Consider the following 22346-nt stretch of genomic DNA (forward strand, 5'->3'; position numbering starts at 1 on the left):
ATCCTGAAATCCCGATGTCAGATTTTTGTCAGATTTGTATCGATTCCGATTCATATTTTTTGTAAATAAAAAACTGGATTGGAGTATGTAAGCTAGTCGGCACGATCGACGGCTAAATCCGGGCCCATCATCGGTGGGCGAAGCAACCGATGACAGACAGGCGGATAATTCATACCTTGGCCGCGTACGTGGAGCGCGTCGCGTCAGTCCCACGCACCGACCTCCAAACCCACACTTATAATCCCGTCGCGGCCCACCGACCGACCTGATCGCTTTCCTCTCCCACACCCGCTCCCCGCCCCCGCCCCGATCACCGCCGAATTCCCCTCCTCCTCGTCTCACTCTCTGCCAGCCAACCACCCCCCGCCGGCCATGGGCGCCGCCAACAGCCGCGAGGACGAGCTCACCTCCTCCTCCGGCGAGGAGGATGAGGAGTACGAGCCCGAGTCCGTGCCGCGGAAGGACGACCCGCTCCGGGCCACCACCCCCGCCTCCATCGAGTTCCTCGACGCCAAGCTCCGGGCCCTCGACCTCAAGTACAAGCGGCCGGACAACGCCGCCCGCCTCTACCTCCACGTCGGCGGCGCCTCCGCCGACGCCCGCTGGGTCCCCGCCGAGCGCCGCGCCACCTACGCCTTCGTCGACAGGGCGGCCTCCGTGGACCACGACCACGACGACGACGACGACCGCGACCGGGGCCGTCGCTCCTCCTCCTCCTCGCCGGCCTCGCGCCCCAGGTGGGTCCTCGAGGTGGGCCCGGGCCGGCGGGTGTCGGCGCCCGTGGGGCAGGAGCTGCAGCTCAAGGCGCTCCCGGGGCAGCGCCGGGCCGACTTCGCCGCGGCCGGCTCCGTGTGGGCGCTGCGGTTCCCCAACGACGCCGCGTTCCGCCGCTTCCGCGAGGAGTACGACCGGTGCCTCTTCGAGAACACGTACGGGGTCGAGGCCACGGACGAGGGCCGCCGGGAGGTCTTCGGCGCCGACTTCGCCGCCTGGGCGCGCCCCGCCGAGGCCGACGACGCCGTCTGGGCCGACGCGGAGGACGACCTCGCCCCTCCCCCCGCCGCCAGGGACCTGCTCGAGGAGTTCGAGGAGGAGGCTGGGGACGGCAGCGGCATCCAGAGCCTCGCGCTCGGCGCGCTCGACAACAGCTTCCTGGTCGGCGGCGCCGGGATCCAGGTCGTCAAGAACTTCCGCCACGGCGTGCACGGCAAGGGCGTGTCCGTCAGGATCTCGGGCGGCCGCGGTGGCAGTACCACCACCAGCTACTCGACGCCCAAGAAGGCCCTGCTCATGCGCGGCGAGACCAATATGCTGCTGATGAGCCCGGGTGACACCAGCGCGCCCCATTCCAACGGCGTCCACCATGTCGACATCGAGACCGGCAAGGTTGTCACCGAGTGGCGGTTCGAGAAGGATGGCACTGACATCACCATGCGAGACATTGCCAACGACAGCAAGAGCGCGCAGCTCGAGCCCTCCGGTTCAACCTTCTTGGGGCTGGACGACAACCGGCTGTGCAGGTGGGACATGCGTGATGCAAGGGGCAGGGTGCAGACGATCGGCAACTCCTCCGACTCGCCGGTGCTGCACTGGTCACAGGGCCATCAGTTCTCGCGGGGCACCAACTTCCAGTGCTTCGCAAGCACCGGGGATGGCTCCATTGTTGTTGGCTCTGTCGATGGCAAGATCAGGCTCTACTCCAAGAGTTCGATGCGGATGGCCAAGACGGTGTTCCCTGGTCTTGGGTCGCCAATCACGCACGTCGACGTTACTTATGATGGGAAGTGGATTCTGGGCACCACAGACACATACTTGGTTTTGATTTGCACTATCTTCAAAGACAAGGATGGGAAAGAGAAGACTGGATTCAGTGGGCGTATGGGGAACAGGATCGCGGCGCCGAGGTTGTTGAAGCTCAGCCCTCTTGATTCAATCCTGGCTGGGAACGACAACAAATTCCACGGTGGACAATTTTCATGGGTAAGTGTCATATTCTTATTCAGGCAGATAACATTGACTGTTCCTACTGCTATTTGGCAATGCACTTTTTAGTCTTAACCAAAATTTATATGGAATGTGCAAGATTAGCTGTTCATCTAGACTTATGTAGTCCTGGTTATATGTGAATTCAGTGAAGGTACTATGCTAGTAATCAGTTAATGCAAAATGTTCGCTATTCATAATGACAGTTCGCTAACTTACTAACTTGTTATAGCTCTAATGCGAAATCTGTACTGATTAAATACCGGTTTACAGGAAAATTCATGCATGCCATCTAATGGAAGTAAACCGTTTCTGAAACCTCCTATCTGTTTTTACATGATACTAACTTGTGACTTCAACACCACTAGATATAAGACTTTGGCCAATGGGAGTATTAAATTCGTCCATACTTTCTGTGGTTCCATGTCTTCATGGACTATAAACATGTTTCTTAGTTTTTTTCTTTAATTGGAAATATGTTTCTTATGTAGTCCTGATCGTTATATGTCAATTCAGTGCAAGTACTATGCTAGTAATCAGTTAATGCAAAATGTTTGCTATCTATATTGGCAGTTCGCTAACTTACTAACTTGTTATAGCTCTAATGGGAAATCTGTATTGATTAAATACCAGTTTACAGGAAAATTCATGCACGCCATGCCATCTGTTATTAACTATGAATATGCGGTACTAATTAGCATACCCATCTCAACATGGTAGTGTGATGACTTCTAGAGTAATCGGTAGCCAGACAGTTGTGTGATACTCTCAGTTTGGACTGCATTACTTTTGGTACTCATGAGTAGAACAAGTTCAGTTCATAGTACAAATGTCAATTCAGAACCAACACTGATTGAACCGTTTCTGAAATCTCCTATCTGTTTTTACATGAAACTAACTTGTGATATAAGACTTTGGCCAATGGAAGTAAACCGTTTCTGAAATCTCCTATATGTTTTTACATGATATTAACTTGTGACTTCAACACCACTAGATATAAGACTTTGGCCAATGGAAGTATAAAATTTCTCCATACTTTCTGTGGTTTTATGTCTTCATGGATTATAAACATGTTTCTTCAATTAGAAATAGCGTATAGTGTTTGGGAAATAACAATTTCTGCAGTATACGAATTAGTGTTCTTCCTAAATGACACTTGAATGCAATAGTCTGTTTCTCATGCTTGCTCGTTTCAGATGCTATATCTCTGTTATGTTCATTTGTATGCCAATGTCTAATTACAGCTTCCTTCAAATTCTCCATTATTGGAAAACATATCCTCTGATCCATGTTCCTCTGTGGTTTTGCCCCCCCCCCCCCCAGGTAACAGAGAACGGGAAGCAAGAAAAGCACCTCGTCGCGACAGTCGGCAAGTTCAGCCTGATATGGAACTTCCACCAAGTCAAGGACAGCAACCATCACTGCTACCGCGACCAGGAGGGTCTGAAGAGCTGCTACTGCTACAAGGTCGTCCTCAAGGAAGAGTCCATCGTTGACAGCCGGTTCATGCACGAGAACTTCGCAGGATCCGACTCCCCTGAAGCTCCCCTGGTGGTCGCCACCCCGATGAAAGTCAGCTCCTTCAGCATCGCAAACAGACGTTGATTCTGATGTTTCTCCGTTCTGAACCGTAGTGCTAGAAGTTACGGGTCTCTGTGCAGATTGGTCACTCTTCTAATTTTTTTGTCTGGTTCTTGTGGCCTTCTTTTCAGTGTAAAGTCATGTAGTATTTGCTTGCGGTTTTAGACTTGCGTGTTTGCTTGTGGGTAAAACATATGGCCTCAATCTGAATGTTCGGACAATAGTGTAGTGTTCTGTGTGTGTAATGTAAACATCATTTTCACGCGCGTATAATGGAAGTGTGTTTAGAAAGAAGCCTCCGGATGTTTGTTCTTTGGGCAGTACTACGCGCGGGCGCGAGCGCTAGCACCGGTCGCAGCGTGACCGTCAGATCTGCAGGGGGACCGTCAGATTTCTTCATGCAATATTTTTTTCTTCATGCAATAAATTTCGACGTTATGCAACATTTTTCGTCAACGGTTGCAACAAAAAAAAAATTATAGCAAAAAAAATTATCTAGGTGATCGTAGCAAAAAGCGAAGAAGATGATGTGTCGTAGCAAAAGTCAAACGCCGGTTGTAGCAAAAATTTATATGCCGTGTATGTAATTTTTTTAGTGAACGGTTGCAACAAAAAATGATGCCGGTTGTAGCAAAAAATAATACGGTTGTAGCAAAAGTTAAAACGCCGGTTGTAGCAAAAATTCAACGAACTCGAGTTGCAACCAAACATATATGCAGCTTTTTTACTGGACAAATGTAGTAAATAGAAAAGCTTGTAGCAAATCTGAACGCTGGTTGCAATAAATTTACACGGAAAAAAAATCTGCATGAAAAACGTTTGTATCAAAAAACACACGGTTACAACAAATTTAACGAAGAAATGTTGCATGCACCTGCCAACGAGGCGCGGAGCCCGCGCGCGACCGGCCGAACGATTCGGCCGGCGCGCCGGATGGAAGCGTTTGCCTTGTTCTTTCTCTACCCTTTTGTTCTTGGTATTCTACTACTACTTCGTAGGAGTAGTAAAGAACAGTAGTGACATAGTCTGGCATGTCACCACTGGTGTTACAATACCGCTTTGAACGTCCATGGTGCTCCGGATGTTGGCCCTGTTTGGGAACTCTAACTAAGGTTAGAGGTTAGAGTTAAATTTTTACTCTAAATTTTAATCTTAGACTAATTTTAAATTAACTCTAATAAAAAGATGTTTTGGACGGTACGGCTAGATTGCCATAAATGCATTTTTTTTCAATCATTTAGCTTCTTTAACCAGGATTTGGTGTGGTGGAGGTAGAGAAAAAATATTTTTTTCTGGATCTCACCTAACTCTAACCCAAATAAGCACCTTTTGAGTGGATTATATGCATCTAACCAACTCTAACCCTCCTGTTTCAATGTTTTAAGATTAGTTCGATCCAATCTAATCAACTCTAACTCTAACTCATGAATTCAAACAGGGCCGTTATAACTACCATGTTGGTGAGAGGTCAAACTTTCAGGCTAAGAAAAACGATTTACTGAAGGGGAGTACTAGGCGTCGGCGCGCCGGCGCGAGCGCTAGTGCCGGTCGCAGGCTGACCGCCCGATCTGCACGGGGGACCGTCAGATCTTTTCATGCAACATTTTTATCTCCCTGCAACAAATTTCGACGTTATGCAGCATTTTTCGCAACGGTTGCAACAAAAAAAATTAATTATAGTAAAAAAATATCTACATGATCGTAGCAAAAAAACGAAGAAGATGATGCGTGGTAGCAAAAGTTAAACGCCGGTTGTATCAAAAATCTACGTGACGTGTATGCAATTTTTCAGTGAATGGTTGCAGCAAAAAATGATGCCGGTTGTAGCAAAAAATAACACGGTTGTAGCAAAAGTCAAAACGCCGGTAGTAGCAAAAATTCAACGAGCTCGAGTTGCAACCAAACGTATATGCAACTTTTTTACTGTACAAATCTACTCCCTCCGTACCTAAATATAAGTCTTTTAAGATATTTCACTGGGTGTCTACATACGAAGCAAAATGAGTGAATCTATACTCTAAAGTATGTCTATATACATCCGGTTCATTAGTGAAACTTTTAGAAAGACTTATATTTAGGAACGAAGGGAGTAGTAAATAAAAAACGCTTGTAGCAAATATGAATGCTGATTACAATAAATTTACACGAGAAAACAACTGCATGAAAAACGTTTGTAACAAAAAAATACACGGTTGCAATAATTTTTACAAAAGAAATGTTGCATACACCTGCCAGCGAGCGCGACCCGCGCGCGACCGGCCGAACGATTCGGCCGGCGCGCTGGGGGAAACGTTTCCCTGTACTGAAGGTATTTCGAAATGTCTGAGCGCAGGGGTGTGTTATTTTTGGTATTTGCCTCCAGAATGACAAACGAGAACGAGGTAACACGGCGACGGCGTTAGTAAAAAATGAAGATCCCGTACTAAGAAAGAAAAGAAAATAATGATCCCATCAACTGGTTCAGTAGGAAATGAAGGTTTCACCCGAGACGACCAAAAGTATCTCCACCTTCAGACCTCCTCCAGTCATCACTCATCACTAAGCACCTCATCATTCTGAATCCTAGTGATACAAACTACAGCTTTTTTGAGCCATCTTATCCGACAGACAGACGCGGCGACGATTGTCAGATAAAGGCACACATATATGAACTCCGGGTTAATCCTAGTTGACCACAGTACAGAGTACAGACCAAACAGAGCCAGAGAAAACACTTATAGACCAAGCTGTGGTGAATTACAGAGTCGCAGGACAGCCTCAATCAGCAGACAGCAGTGCTTCAGCTTGCAGCACCTCCGCGTCTTTAAACAACGCCACCTTTTCTGCGCCTTCCGGAATACCTACACCCGCATCATAAAATTTTGTGCGTTCAAGTTGTAGAGTAAAATTCAAGATCTTATGAGCAAAGAGGAACACAGACACAGAAGGTGTTCCACGAAATTCTCAAAGGTAAAAAACGATGAAGCTTGATGATTTATTTATTGGGTTTGGACAGTTAGTTTGACGATGATTTTCCGCATTGTAGATGAGCTCGTGTGACTCTTCTTTTGTGGATGATTCCTCGTCTGATGAGGAATTTGATTTGAACAAAGAAGAGGACATTGTTATATTAGTGGCGATGCACAAGGGGAAGAAGCCGAAGCACGATGGTTTCGTGTATGGTGCTGTGCTTTCATTCAGAGAGAACGGGTTGAGGCGCACAAGAGGTTGATGCTCAACTATTTTTGTTCACAACCAGTTTTTTCAGAGAGGTACTTCCGACGTAGGTTCAGGATGTCCAAAGAGTTGTTCATTCACATTTGCAATTCAGTTAAGCGGCATGATCGATCCTTCGAGCAGAGGAGGAATTGTGCAGGGTTGCTTGAACATAGCACCAAACACAAGGTCACTGCTGCATTGCACATGATGGCCTATGGTGTTCCGGCAGATTACATTGATGACAACTTGACTATGGCAGAGAGCACTTCTATCTTTTGTGTCAAATAATTTGCAAAGACTATGGTAGAAGTGTTTGATGCAGACTACTTGAGAGCTCCCAATACTCAGGACACTCAGAGGCTATTGGAGATGAATAAAGCTCGTGAGTTTCGTTGGGCCGCCCCTTGCATTAAACGCATGTGCGCGCCGCCACGACAGAAGCTTGCTATGCATGCACCCAGCAAAGCCTGCCTGCATGCGTCGATGCGCGCCGCCACGATGCGCCGTCCGAGCCTGCATACGCCGATGCGTGCCACCACGATGCACTGACCGAGCAGCTTTCTTGCACGCCATCCGCCACAAATGCAGCGACGGTCACTACCAGTGGTTCCTCTCTTCTAGCTAGGTGGCTACATATTTGTGGCTTGTGTGAAAAAAGAGAAGGGTTCGTTGTGGCTGCATGCACTAGATGGTTACTAACAAAGCGAGCTCTCTAAGAAAATAATCAACAAATATGTAGTCCCAATATGTAGATACGACCAACAAGCCCATAGCACGATCACATAGTTAAAACTAGGAAGAACTTAATAATAGAATAGATAGAAAACTTAATAAAAGGGCCAACAAGCCCATAGCATCTCCAACATAGTTCATTTACAACTTAATATAACATAGACTCAAAAAAATAGAGGGTTTAGAACCCTAGCCGTCACCTTCTCCACCTCGCTCCTCCACCGGGCGCCCTTCACTGCTCCTCCGGAGCATTGTCAATGGGGTACGGAAGAGTGTGCATGCGCGACGCGGTGTGAAAGATGTTGGTGTACTCTGTGAACATGTTATGGGTGGTGGAAGCGATGAACTCGCAGCCACACCAAAACACCCGGCCGAGGAGGTAGAAGGCGTCGAATGTGTTGGTGAAGTGGGCAAGAAGAGCAACCATCACCCCGTTTTGGATGACCTCCTCGACGCGGAACATCGTTGGATATCCCCACGGGAGGTGGTTGTAGCCGTACGCGAGGAAGAACTCGGTGAAGTTCCTTGTGATCCTCCACCTTGATATCGCCCACACACGTAGTGCGCGCTCAACGTACACGCCGGTAGGGTAGAGCCTCTCCGGCACGGTGGGTGGGAAGCGGTAGCTTGGTCCGGTGTACTACATGGCTGAGGGATGTGCAGAAGAAGGAGAAGGGGTCGAAGAGCAAGAAGGGCAGATGGCAGAGGATGGGAGATGGATGAGGGATGGCAGAGGCAGATGGTGGCTTAAATAGCTGTATTGCTATGTGTTATTTCGTCGTGGCAATAACAGGGTCAAATGTGAAGTAGCCCGTTGAAAAGACCTCGATGACGCCTAGAGGGGGGGGGGGTGAATAGGCTATTTAAAAGCTTCTTCGGATTTGGCTTGAAACTAATGCGGAAATAAACTAAGAGGGTACTTGTCAAGCACAAATCCTAAATGCACTAGGCACTGCAACGTGTAACAACAACACGATCTACCAAGATGGACACAATACAGTTACTAACAAGCACAAGTAAGTTACACAAACTTACTTGAGCTATATAACACGACAAGTAGGTGAACAACACAAGATACTAGATCACACTATATCACACGATATATCAAAAGCTGCAAGTATGAACGTGTGGATATAGAAGGTATGCTTGAATGATTAATCTTGTACAAGAAATAGCCAACATAATATAATGAGCACAAACAATATGCAATGTATATATGCTCAAGTAACACAAGTAAACCACAAGTAAGGAGTTAGGGTTAAGGATAACCAAGGTCACTGAGACGAAGATGTATCCCGATGTTCACTTCCTTGGAGGGAAGCTAGTCACCGTTAGAGAGGTGGATGTTACCACGAAGGCACACCAACGCCACGAAGGCTCACCCTATTCTCCCTTTGAGATAACACCACGAAGGCGTTTCTCAACCACTAGTGGTAAGCCTTTGAGGTGGCTTCCAAACCCTCACAAACTTTTCCGGGGGGTAATCACACGGATTGATTACTCTCCAAAGAACTCCTACCGCCTAGGAGTTCCAACCTCCAAGAGTAACAAGATCACGGGGAATGCTCAAAACTTGCTCAAATCTCAAATAGCTTGGTTTGAGAGGAGGAGAGGGAGACGATCTATCTTTTGATTGGAAAAACTCTCAAAGGGGCTCACAAATTCTCTTAGGATCTAATATTTGGTGTGAGCAAATGTGTGTGAGGTAGAAGTGTGTTCTTATGAGGATAAGGCTATGTTGGACAACCCTCTCATGAAGTGGGAGGGGGGTATTTATAGTGGGGAGAGAAAAACAGCCGTTGGGGACACTTTAAGTCACACACGGTCCGGACGTCCGACAGTTTCCGGAAGTCCGGGCATCCGCGAGGGGTCGGACGTCCGACACGGGTCGGTCGTCCGAGGCCTGTAGATATCACTGAAAATACTATGAATTGAACAGCGACCGGACGTCCGGAGAGGACCGGAAATCCGAGTTATTCGACTCAACTTCTTCTGGTGGGAGGTTCCGGATTTCCGAAAGGGGACGGACGTCCGGCCCTCGGACGTTCGGAGGGAGCCAGAAATCCGAGTTATAGAGCTCACGTACTTCTGGTGCAGGGCTCCAGATTTCCGAAGCTCGTCGGTCGTCCGGCCCTCGGATGTCCGGAGTGAGCCGGAAATCCGAGTTATAGAGCTCAATTTCTTCTGGTGCAGAGCTCCGGATTTCCGTAGCATGTCGGTCGTCCGACCCTTGACCAGTCCTCGGACGTCCGGAGGGAGCCGGAAGTCCGAGGCAGTAGACCTGTTTTGAGATAGGAGCAAAGTAGAGAATATGTGGTATTGAGCAGAACAGTGGAGATGTAGTTTGAGCAAGTTCATCGCAAAACCTGTGATCCCCTCTTAATAGTACGGGATCCCTAAGGACTCAAGAATCATAAAAGGGTACTGATGATCCATACTTGAGTATATACTTTTATTCGCTGATCATCACTCCGCACAACTAACGTCAAAGGAACTGATACCTTTGAGTTAGCCCTTTCACTTGAGCTTGATGTTGTTGTTCCTTCTTGGCTCAAGTTGAAAGCAAGACATGATGAAGTCTTCAAGTAGCTCTCCCATACACAATGTGGAAAGCCTAGCTTATGTATTCATCTTCATTTGTCCACCATGTGAACATCCACAAGAATCAAGCATGTAGTGCTCAGGAATGCTTATCTTGATCTTGTCCTTGTTAGCACATGAGCTTGTCCTTATCAACACATGATCATTAACAATAGTTTCAATGATATATTCGTGCTGATCCACTTGAACTTGCACACCACAATCTTGATGACGATCGCCACTTGACGTTATCCTTCATGGGTTGTATGAGATCTTCCTTTTGACGCAAGCCCATGGAAGCACACCTAACCCCCACATAGGACTCTCACAAAGACCATGGGTTAGTACACAAACACGTAATGGACAATGCTTACCATACCATGGGATCACTTGATCCCTCTCGGTACATCTTATACGCTTTGTGTGTTGATCATCTTGATTTACTCTTTGTCTCAGATCTTGATCAACCTAGTGTCTCTATGACCATTCTTTGGATAATACCTTGAATACCATCTTGGTCATCATATAAACTCCTTGAACCCAACAGATGGACTTCAAGAAGTGCCTATGGATAAATCCTATAAATATAACTTAAGACAACCATTAGTCCATAGGAATTGTCATCAATTACCAAAACCACATATGGAGATATATGCTCTAACACCCGTTTTCACACCCACCGCGCCATAGGGAGTGTACACGCGTGGAAAACCATGGTTTAAAAAGAAGAAAAGGAAGCTAATTGCACGCGTGGGAATCCGTGGTCATATATATTATATTAACAAAAAGAGACAATTTTTGAATAGTTTGTGGCCATCTTGCATGATAGAAATAAATTTGGCCCTTATAAATTTGGTCGTTTTGCATTTGTATTGAACAAAAAGAACTAATTTTTTTAGGCAATGTCAATAGTTGTGTAATTTCAAATGATGCAAAAAAACAGAGCCATCACGTTCACAAAAAACATAGCAAACGATGCCAAAAAACGACGCAATTCGACGGCCCAACCAGAGCTTGGTTTCCTTTGTTGGAAATATGCCCTAGAGGCAATAATAAATTGGTTATTATTATATTTCCTTATTCATGATAATCATTTATTATCCATGCTAGAATTGTATTGATTGGAAACTCAAATACATGTGTGGATACATAGACAACACATTGTCCCTAGTGAGCCTCTAGTTGACTAGTTCATTGATCAAAGATGGTCAAGGTTTCCTGGCCATAGACAAGTGTTGTCACTTGATAACGGGATCACATCATTAAGAGAATGATGTGATGGACAAGACCCAAACTATGAACGTAGCATATGATCGTGTCATTTTGTTGCTATTGTTTTCTGCATGTCAAGTATTCATTCCTATGACCATGAGACCATGTAACTCACTCGCACCGGAGAAGTGCCTTGTGTGTATCAAACATCGCAACGTTACTGGATGACTATAAAGGTGCTCTACAGGTATCTCCGAAGGTGTCCGTTGAGTTAGCATGGATCAAGACTGGGATTTATCACTCCGTGTGACAGAGAGGTATCTCGGGGCCCACTCGGTAATACAACATCACATATAAGCCTTGCAAGCAATGTGACTAAAGAGTTAGTCATGGGATCTTGTATTACGGAACGAGTAAAGAGACTTGCCGGTAATGAGATTGAAATAGGTATGGAGATACTGACGATCGAATCCCGGGCAAGTAACATACCGAAGGACAAAGGGAATGGTATACGGGATTATATGAATCCATGCCATAGAGGTTCAACCGATAAGATCTTCGTAGAATATGTTGGATCCAATATGGACATCCAGGTCCCGCTATTGGATATTGACCGGAGAGTGTCTCAGGTCATGTCTGCATAGTTCTCGAACCCGCAGGGTCTGCACACTTAAGGTTCGATGATGTTTCGATATAGTTGAGTTATAGGTGCTGGTAACCAAAGGTTGTTCAGAGTCCCGGATGAGATCCTGGACGTCACGAGGAGCTCCGGAATGGTCCGGAGGTAAAGATTGATATATAGGAAGTCCTGTTTTGGTCACCGAAAAGGTTTCAGACTCATCGGTAGTGTACCGGGAGTGCGGGGAGGGTACGTGGAGACCATCGGGAGGGGTGTGATGACCCTAGGGGCTTCATGGGCAAAGAAAGAAGGCAAACCATCCCCTGGTGGGCTGGTCGACGCCACCTCTAAGGGCCCATGCGGCTGCATGAGGAATAAGGGAAAAACCACAAGGTGGAGAAGGTTTCCAAGTGGGAGAAGGGGAATCCTACTAGGAGTAGGATTGGAGGAGGAATCCTCCTCTCCTCCCACTTCGGCCGACCCAAAGGGGAAACCCTAGGGCCGACGGCCTCCCTCCTCTCCTCCTATATATACTACAGGTTTGAGGGCTTTTTGACACACAATATTTTCAGCCACGTGCTACCTCAACTCTAGATCACAGTTTCTCCTCTAGATCGGTTTTCTGCGGTGCTTAGGCGAAGCCCTACAGAAACAGATTCACCACCACCACCGGCGCGCCGTTACGCTGCCAGCGAACTCATCTACTTCCCCGTCTCTCTTGTTGGATCAAGAAGGCGGAGATCGTCATCGAGCTGTACGTGTGTTGAACGCGGAGGTGCCGTCCGTTCGGTACTAGATCGGGATGGATCGTGGGACGACGGTGATTTGAATCACGAAGACGTTCCACTACATCAACCGCGTTTCTTAACACTTAACGCTTCCCTCTCGTAGATGATCATCATCACGATAGGTTTTCGTGTGCGTAGGAAATTTTTTGTTTCCCATGCAACGTTCCCCAACATCCTTTTGGGCCCAATAACTACTTTTTTTGTGGAGTCACTGGTGGGCGAGCAGCCGAGCACAACCAACATGATCGCCTCTCGTGGATCACCCCACGATCCAATGATGAGGAGTCGTCCATGTGATCCAACGGCGCGGAGCCTGCCCGTCGAATTTCTTCTGGAAGATCACATCTGAGGGCTGTTGCTTGGTGTCGGGGTATGATCGGACGACTGGCGTTCGGAGCTAGGGTTAGGCGAAACCCCGCGAGGTTTAGAGGGGTTTTGAGATGGTCAACAGGGTTTCCAAGGCTTGGACTGAGCATAACTAATTTTTTTAAAATCGAAAAATATGAAACCTTCGCCATTTGTTGTTTTATAAGACACACTAACGAGAAAAAAAATACTAAACTTGGTCTATGGTCATTTTCATGAAAAAAAACCTAGCTAGCACGATCGAGGTCAAATGATCACCATTAGTTTAAAAAAATGAAAAAATATAAAACTTCCGCACAATGTTGTCTTATGTGACATGTTACCAACCAAAAATCATAAACTTGGTGTATGGTCATTTTCATGAAAAAATATTCACACATATGAGCTATCACGTACAACATTTCATAGAGTTCAAGGAGAAGAGGTAGGGTTGCCTTCTGTTTTTAAATTTTTTTAAAAAATAAAAAATTTATCAAAGCTTGATTTCAAAGTGAATAAGAAGGATATGAACTTAGTTTTCCATTTTCATATTTCAAACGTGTTTTTAATAGTTTTTATATTAAAGCTTATTTTTTAGAAGAAAATGTAAATATATGAAGATTAATTTAAAAGATAGTGAGACTTTAAATCTACACTATATAGATTGAATGGTTGTTAATAAAAAACATTTGGCTCATTTAGAGTAGGTCCAGAAAAACTTGATTACAAATGGGGTTGTTTACCGTAGAGTGGGAACTCATTTGGATCACATTTCTCAAATTCAAATTTCTTCGACCTCCTCTAAATAACCTCGAATTTTGCACACATGATCTCCTACACAAACATAGATAGTTTGCCAAGTTTTTTTTGCATTTTTTTGAATTTATAATGTCCTGTCGAATGTCAGTTCAAAACATCGGATAATGAGACATGCTGTTAGGAAAAAGCATGCATTTGATTAATAAACATGAGACAAATAATTAGAACAATACTCCTCTATGATCAGTGAAAAGCAGCATGTCTGATCAGTGAAGCAACACTGAAACAACATGTGTGATCACTGCAGCACCTAAACTGGTGAGAAAAAGCAGCATGTCTGATTAGTGAAGCAACACTGAAATAACATGTGTGATCATTGTAGCACCTAAACTCATAGCTCACAACATCTAAACAGAACTAACCATACACCACTGTCAAATTTAAGGACACACAAATATAGATAGCATAATACATAGGGTACCCTAATACATTACCACCATAGATTCAGTTCATCACATCATAAACAACCACAATTAGTTCACCAAAAGTAACTCAAAAGATAAAGATAAAATATGCTGCCACATTCAGTTCATCACATCATCACATCACACCGGAGTCAGGGCCTTCGCGAGGGCAGCATGCTGTCCCTGATCATGTAGTCCTCCCCGCGAATCACTACATCCTCTACATGAGACACAAGGTGATCGAAGCGGCCATCCTTTGGCTTTGCTGCAGCGCCACTTCTTGATCTTGCGGTTGTAGAAGGAAGCAACTCTCTTGGCCTTGATCTTCTCCACCTCCTTCGTTGTGAAGGACGCGACGTTGTCCTTGTAAACATCTTCACCAGAATCATACTGCACACATGAATGAATTACATTAATACATTATAGATTCATATACACCATGCCAAAGAAACTAAATGAACAATCTAAATTTCAACTATGCTCACCTCATATTGTTCGTCGTCACTATACTCTGGATCGTACGGGTCGAACCCAGTAAGTGCCAGCTTCCTCTTTTTCCTCAACCATCATCCTCGTGAATATACAATTACATCCATCACTAGTAAATACAGAAGCCAATTGAAAATTTAGATATGAACACATGCCACATTGATCATAGGGCTAATATACTATGATCCTATTTGCATTTTTCATTGTCACGCACACACATTGAACAACAGAGCTAATATAACTACATATTGTGGACAAATTTATATACTAATGAATCAAATAACTTCTTAATCAATGGATTCCATTTGGGCATATGACATTCAAAACCCCAATCTGTGTAGCATTAAAAAACAAATCTAATAGGGACCCAATCTAATAAGCATACATATCTTTAGCATTAAAACCCCCAATCTGTGTAGCATTAAAAAAAAAATAATAATCATACATTTGTGTAGCATTGAAGCACAGAGATCCCTATCTCTCATACATATCTATCTAGCATTTTCGCAACGAATGTAATAAAAAAAACCTAGTACCCCCATATAGAAAACTCGGCCCATCCGTCAAACTAACTACTCTAACCATCTGTACTACCGTATGAATCATAATCTAACCAATGCAACTAACTCCACAAGCTTATATCCTAAATATTGCAACTAACAAGCAAGTGCAAATACCTCCTGCTCCTCGCCAGGCTGCGCATTGGGGGTATCGGGATGGACTACGCCCCTCGACGCCGTCACCTTCTGCTTCGGCAGCGCTGAGGCGGAGCCCGCCACCTCCTTCTCCACATCCGCAGCGGTTGCAAGTTTCCCCACATCGCCGTGGACACCGCCAACGTCGTTCACTTCATCCGCGGTCACCACGCCCTGCAGCTCCACTACATCTTCGGTCGCTGCGCCGGCGTCGCCACGAGCTTCCGCCATCGGATAGATGGAGGCGATGAAGGTGAGGAAAAGGATGCGGTGGGGGAGAGCGAGACGGTGCGGTGTTGGCAGTGGAGGGGAGCGAGACGACGCCGGTGGGGGAGAGGAAGACGATGCGACAGTGAAGGGGATTTGGGGGAAAATGGTAGGGGCGATGCGCTGGGAGGTGGTTCTCCCTCTTACGATTGGGACGTTTCGGTCATGTCCCATGGACACGTGCTACCCCACGCCCGCGGTCACTTGCATGCGCCCACCTATACGAATATCACTGTACGGTTAGCATACAAAACCACTATATGGGTAAACGTTAAAGGTGGACTCGGCCTATGCGGTCTCACTCGTCAGAGTTAACGGTCAAAGACATTGACCCGACGACAACGTGTGTTGTAACCTGTTATGAGGGTTTCGGACAAGGGAGTGCGGAAAAGTGAGTAAAAGTTAAAAACGTGGGGATGAATGAGTACAACTAACGAACGAGGGGCACAGAAATAAAAACCCTTTTCTCTAAACTAAAAGTGTAAATGAATTCCAAGGAAAATTACTGAGCATTTCACTCATATGACTCAAACAACCTATATAGACAAATTTCCCAGGATCTAAATCCTGCAAAAAATCATAAGAAAAATCTTCTGAATCGAAGCCCTTAACCTCTCGTAGTCTCCATACAGCTTCTCTCATTGTCGTTACATGCCGACACTTCCAATCCATCATCTTCATAAGCAAACAATACCAATTTTGCAAGAGAAAAAGAAGGATCGGATGTTTTCGGGGAATCATCTTCTCCCCGGCCGGGCGACGACGAATGCGCTGGGACGTGGGGGCCCGGGACGTGGCGACCGGGACGCGCCCGCTGCCTTGAGAGGCCCGGCTACTCTAGTCGGCAGCCACATGCCGGCCACACGTAGCGCCCAGCCGCGGCGATTCGTCCATCGCACCACCCTCTTTATGGGCTAGTCGGCAGTCACCTGCCCGTCCACTCACGAGAGACCACGGGGTGCTTCGTCTACCCTCGAACGGCCTATAAATAGTGCCGCGTGCTGCACATACTTCACACAACCAACGCAAGTAAACAGCTTAACAGCAGCGCTTGTAGATATTCCCGAGTGAGAGGCTCAGCGCAAGATGGAGCACCAGGCACACGTCGCCGGCGAGAAGAAGGGCATCATGGAGAAGATCAAGGAGAAGCTCCCCGGCGGCCACGGTGACCACAAGCAGGCCGCTGACACCCACGGCCAGCAGGGGCACGCCGGCACGGGGACGCATGGTGCCCCGGCCACTGGTGGCGCCTATGAGCAGCAGGGTCGCACCGGAGTCACCGGCACGGGGTTGAATGGCGCTGATGCCGGCGAGAAGAAGGGCCTCATGGAGAAGATCAAGGACAAGCTCCCTGGTGGCCACGGTGACCAGCAGACCACAGCTGGCACCTATGGGCAGCAGGGACACACCGGCACCGCGGCGCATGGCACCCCGGCCGGCGGCGGCACCTATGACCAGGAGGGACACACCGGGATGTCTGGCATGGGGGCGCACGACACCCACGCCACGGGCGGCGCCTATGGGCAGCATGCACACACCGGAGGGACCGGCACGGGGACGCACGGAACCGGCGAGAAGAAGGGCGTCATGGAGAACATCAAGGACAAGCTTCCTGGTGGCCACGGTGACCATCAGAAGACGAGTGACACGTACGGGCACCAGGAAGACACCGAAATGACTGGCATGGGGAGGCATAGCACCCCTGCCACCGGCGGTTCCTATGGGCAGCATGTACACACCGGACAGACCGACATGGGAACACACGGCACCGGCGAGAAGAAGGGTGTAATGGAGAACATCAAGGATAAGCTCCCCGGTGGTCATGATGACCACCAGAAGACTGCTGGCACCTACGGGCAGCAGGGACACGTCGGCACGGGGACACATGGCACCCCCGCCACTGGCGGCGCCTACGGACAACATGAACACACCGGAGCGACCGGCACTGGAACGTACGGCACTGGCGAGAAGAAGGGCATCATGGAGAACATCAAGGAGAAGCTCCCTGGTGGCCACGGTGACCATCAGAAGACCGGCGACACCTACGGGCACCAGGAAGACACCAAAATGACTGGCATGGGGAGGCATAGCGCCCCGGCCACCGGCGGCTCCTATGGGCAGCATGCACACACCGGAGAGACCGGCACGGGGACACACGGCACCGGCGAGAAGAAGGGTGTAATGGAGAACATCAAGGAAAAGCTCTCTGGTGGCCATGATGACCACCAGAAGACTGCTGGCACCTACGGACAGCAGGGACAGGTCGGCACGGGGACACATGGCACCCCCGCCACTGGCGGCGCCTACGGGCAGCATGAACACACCGGAGCGACCGGCACTGAAACGTACAGCACCGGCGAGAAGAAGGGCGTCATGGAAAACATCAAGGAGAAGCTCCCCGGTGGCCACGGAGACCACCAGCAGACAGGTGGCATCTACGGGCAGCAAGCACACGTCGGCACGGGGACGCATGACACGCCGGCCACCGGCGGCACCTACGGGCAGCACGGACACACCGGAGTGACCGGCACTGGGACGCACGGCACCGGCGAGAAGAAGGGTGTCATGGAGAACATCAAGGAGAAGCTCCCCGGTGGCCACAGTGACCACCAGCATACCACTGAGACCTACGGGCAGCATCGGCACACTGGAGTGGCCGGCACGGAGACGCATGGCACCACGGCCACTGGCGGCACCTACGGGCAGCAGGCACAGACCGGCACGACTGGCGCTGGCACACACGGCACCGACGGCACGGGCGAGAAGAAGAGCCTCATGGACAAGATCAAGGACAAGCTGCCTGGACAGCACTAAGCTTGGTCCGCCCGCCCCGGCTACCTCTCAAGAATAATAAGATGGCGAAGTTCCACCGTATGCACATTCACCTAGCTCACTTTCGTTGGTGGAGCGAATGTATCTTGGCTTAAGTTTTCACGGACAACAGTGTGGCAACAGTTTTCGTTCGTTTACAGTTTGCATACTGTGATGTGCAGATTTCCTTTACTTCAATCCGTGTATGTATGTTATGGCATCTAATATATATAAGTGGGGTATTACCTTAGATGAGGCAAAAAGTTATATATCTGCAAGTCTGTTCTTATCAACTTATACTGTATCATGCATTACCAACTTCTTGTACCTAGCAGGTAATTAATTTGCTTGCAGTTTTCGGGTAGGGTAATTACTTCGGTACAAAATGATTGGGACTGGCTACTGGACTGTCGCCTGATTATTTTAGGGAATGGTCAGTCGATTCCTAACCAATCGACTGAACCAAAATGGTCTCACCCTTCCAGAAAAATAAAATGAAAAAACAAACCAAAATCAAAATAATGAACTTTTATAAAAAAAGAACGAAACCTTTTAAGAACAAAGAAAAGAAAAACATGTCAAAACTTGCAAACAACTTTGGGAAATATGCAAAGAATAAGCATACAATAGTGTAATATTCACATTCTAGTATTGCTTACACACATATTATTTAGTACTCCCTCCGTCCCAAAATAAGTGACTGAAAAATGAGTCAACTTTACACTAACTTTACTATAAAATTAAATCATTTTTGAGTCATTTTTTTGGGACGGAGGGAGTACATGCATATATGCTTATTCTTTGATTTTGTACATGCATATATACCCGTTATTACACTTTTGCGTATATACTAATTCATAATTTTTAAAATAATAATTTTTTCAAAAAATGTATTAGTGGTATTATTATTACACTTTAAGAAAAATGAAAAAAATAATAATAAAGCAAATAATGAAAAAAAATGCACACACATTACAGATAAGTTGCGCTTATAATGTTCAAGAATAAGCACATAATAGTGGGATTTCTTAGAAAAGGATTAAAAATTAAAAAATGATCAAAATATTTAATTTTCTAATGAAGAATGAATTGGTGACATTGATATTTGTCTTTAAGAGAAAATAATATGAAAAGCTTTGAAACAAATAATGACAAAATTTGCACCTAATATACACAGAAATTGCGCCTTCTTATAATGTGCAAAATTAAGCATATGATAGTGAATTATCCCAAAAAGGAAATTTACTAAGAAGGTATGTTATAGTGGCATTGGTATTACATTTTAAGGAAAAATAAACAAAAGAAAATAAAAAATCAAAATAATATTTTTTGCTCAGTAAGAATCGAAGAATGAATTAATGGCTTTGCTATTACCTTTTAAGAAGAAAGAAAATGAAACAAAATCAAAATAATGGATTTTGCTAAGTAAGAATGAACTAGTGGCATTGGTATTACCCTTTAAGAAGAAACAAGATGAAACAAACTAAAATAAAATCAAAATAATGAAAGTTTTTCTAAGAAAGAATGAATTAGTGGCATTAATATTACCATTTAAAAAAAGTAAAATGAAAGAAAAACTAAAATAAAATCAAAATAATGAAGTTCTTTAAGGAAGAATGAATTAGTGGCATGTGTATCACCCTTTAAGAATAAGAAAATAAAAAGGATATTTAGCAAATAATGACAAAAATTGCACATAGTTTACACATAATTTGTGTTTTTATAATATGCATATAATAGTGGGATTGTAGCAAAAAGAAGTTCCCGAGGAAGAATGAATTAGTTCCATTGACATTGCCCATAAAGAAGAAAGAAAATAAAACAAACTAGAAAATAAGGAAGTGGAATTAATTAGTGGCATTGGTATTGCCCTTTAAGAATAAAGGAAATGAAACCAAACTAAAAAAATGAAGAATTGGAATTAACTAGTGGCACTCATATTATCCTAAGAAGATAAAAAATGAAACCAATGTATAAAATGAAGAAGTGGAATTAATGAGTAGCATTTGCATTTCCCTTTAAGGAAAAAAGAAAACAAACAAAAATACTAAGAAAATAATGAAAAAAATTGCACACAATTTATACAGAAATTGCTTTTTTTTAATATGCAAGCATATACATATAATAGTGCTATTTAAGAAATAGGTTTCATAAGAAAGAATGAATTAGTGGCAATGATATTACCCATAAAGAAGAAAGAAAGTAAAACTAAAACTTAAAAAGATGAAGATGTAGAATGAGTTAGTTATATTGGTACTATCATTTAGGAAGAAATAAAATAAAACAAACTTGCACACAACTTTGCACTTTTTTAATATGTAAGAAATAAACATATAGTTGTGTTATTTTCAGGCACTAGTATAATTTATACACATATTATATAGTATTTGCATGTATACATTTTACGCTTATCCAACATTCTAAAAGATGCCCATAAAAACCTACTAAAAAGAAAATAAAATAGCAAAAAAAATCAATTTTTACCAAAAAAAATGCATACAAACAGAAAAAGGGAAAGCAACGCCGGGCCATAAACAGGAAACATAAAATGGGCTTCAATCCAAAAAGAAATTGACTCAGCCAAAACAGTGTCCATTCGGAATTTTGGCCGAAAACATCACACTAGGAACAAACAGAAAAAAATAGAGAGCATAAATCTTGAAGCAGAAAGCAACGCAACAAAATATTGAGTCACCGAAATTTGAGTTTAACGCAACTTACATATAGCTAAATTGAAAATGATTTGTACTCTGTTGTATATGTTGTTCTTTTTCTTACTTCTTGTATAGGACGTGTATATTTTTTCTTTTTCTTTTTCTTTTTTCTAACCTTACTTTGTAGTATTTATTTAAAGTTTAATAAATCATATTGATAACTTATAAGTATAGCGGATCGTTTATAGCCTTTTTTGACAAGTAAAAGTGTCAAACCTAACGAGGAGCTAAAGGTAGAATTAATATTTTCTCAATCTCTATCATCCATCGATACAACTCTAGGGGCAACAATGTTTCCTTTACCTAGTACAAGAAATAAACTACTTTGCTGAAATAAAAGTAGCAATACTTTGTAGGTGTAATAAGATAGGTTTGAAAGATAATCAAGAACACGGAAATGAAAGTTAGGGAATGACCAGGTAAAATAATAATTAATTCAATATAATTAGTGTGGAAAGTGGTGGAAGGATTTGTGATATTGTCTTAGGCAAATGATAACAAGATCGGTAATCATTATTGCATTTTTATATGAGGAAGAGATATGAGCTAACATACTTTCCATATTTGGATCTTATCAACTTATGATTAGAATTTTAGTAAGCATCCGCATCTAATAAAGATCATTAAGATAAAACCAAACCATATTAGTAAGTAAAAAGTCCCTTTTACTCACATACGCAACAACCCCTTACTCGGGTATAAGCTTCTGTCACTATCGATGCTCACTATAAGCGAATCATGAACATATTGCAACAACCCTACAACGGGAATACGTCATGTTTGTGTGGCATGGAAGACACCATAGGACATCACCAAAATAAAACACGCAACTCAAACCAATCACGATCGTCAATCAACCCATAGGACAAAAGGAATCTACTCAAACAACATAGAATGGTAACACATCATTGGATAATAATATAAAGCATAAAGCTCCATGTTTAAGTAGGGCGTACAACGGGTTGTGGAAGAGTGGAACACTAATAATAGATGAGGGAAGGTGATAGTTGTGTTGAGGAAGACGACGAAGTTATTGGTGTAGGTCGTCGTCACGATGGTTCCCCCCGCGGTGTTCCGACGACACCGGGAGAGAGAGGAGAGAGCCCCCC

General features: G+C 45.0%; 2 protein-coding genes across 2 annotated transcripts; both read left to right on the plus strand.

The window, feature by feature from the left end:
• Positions 1 to 206: 206 nt before the first annotated feature.
• Positions 207 to 3858, plus strand: LOC123403990 (protein CYPRO4-like). Its single transcript, XM_045097891.1, has 2 exons — positions 207 to 1980; positions 3307 to 3858. The coding sequence occupies exons 1-2, from the start codon at positions 373 to 375 to the stop codon at positions 3586 to 3588; spliced, it is 1890 nt and encodes a 629-aa protein (XP_044953826.1). The 5' UTR covers positions 207 to 372; the 3' UTR covers positions 3589 to 3858.
• A 12798-nt stretch (positions 3859 to 16656) lies between these two features.
• LOC123404494 (cold-shock protein CS120-like) lies at positions 16657 to 18773 on the plus strand. The gene has a single exon (XM_045098426.1). The coding sequence runs from the start codon at positions 16799 to 16801 to the stop codon at positions 18524 to 18526; it is 1728 nt and encodes a 575-aa protein (XP_044954361.1). The 5' UTR covers positions 16657 to 16798; the 3' UTR covers positions 18527 to 18773.
• Positions 18774 to 22346: the final 3573 nt, after the last annotated feature.

Source organism: Hordeum vulgare, chromosome 6H (assembly GCF_904849725.1).
Source record: "Hordeum vulgare subsp. vulgare chromosome 6H, MorexV3_pseudomolecules_assembly, whole genome shotgun sequence".
NCBI classification, from domain to species: domain Eukaryota; kingdom Viridiplantae; phylum Streptophyta; class Magnoliopsida; order Poales; family Poaceae; genus Hordeum; species Hordeum vulgare.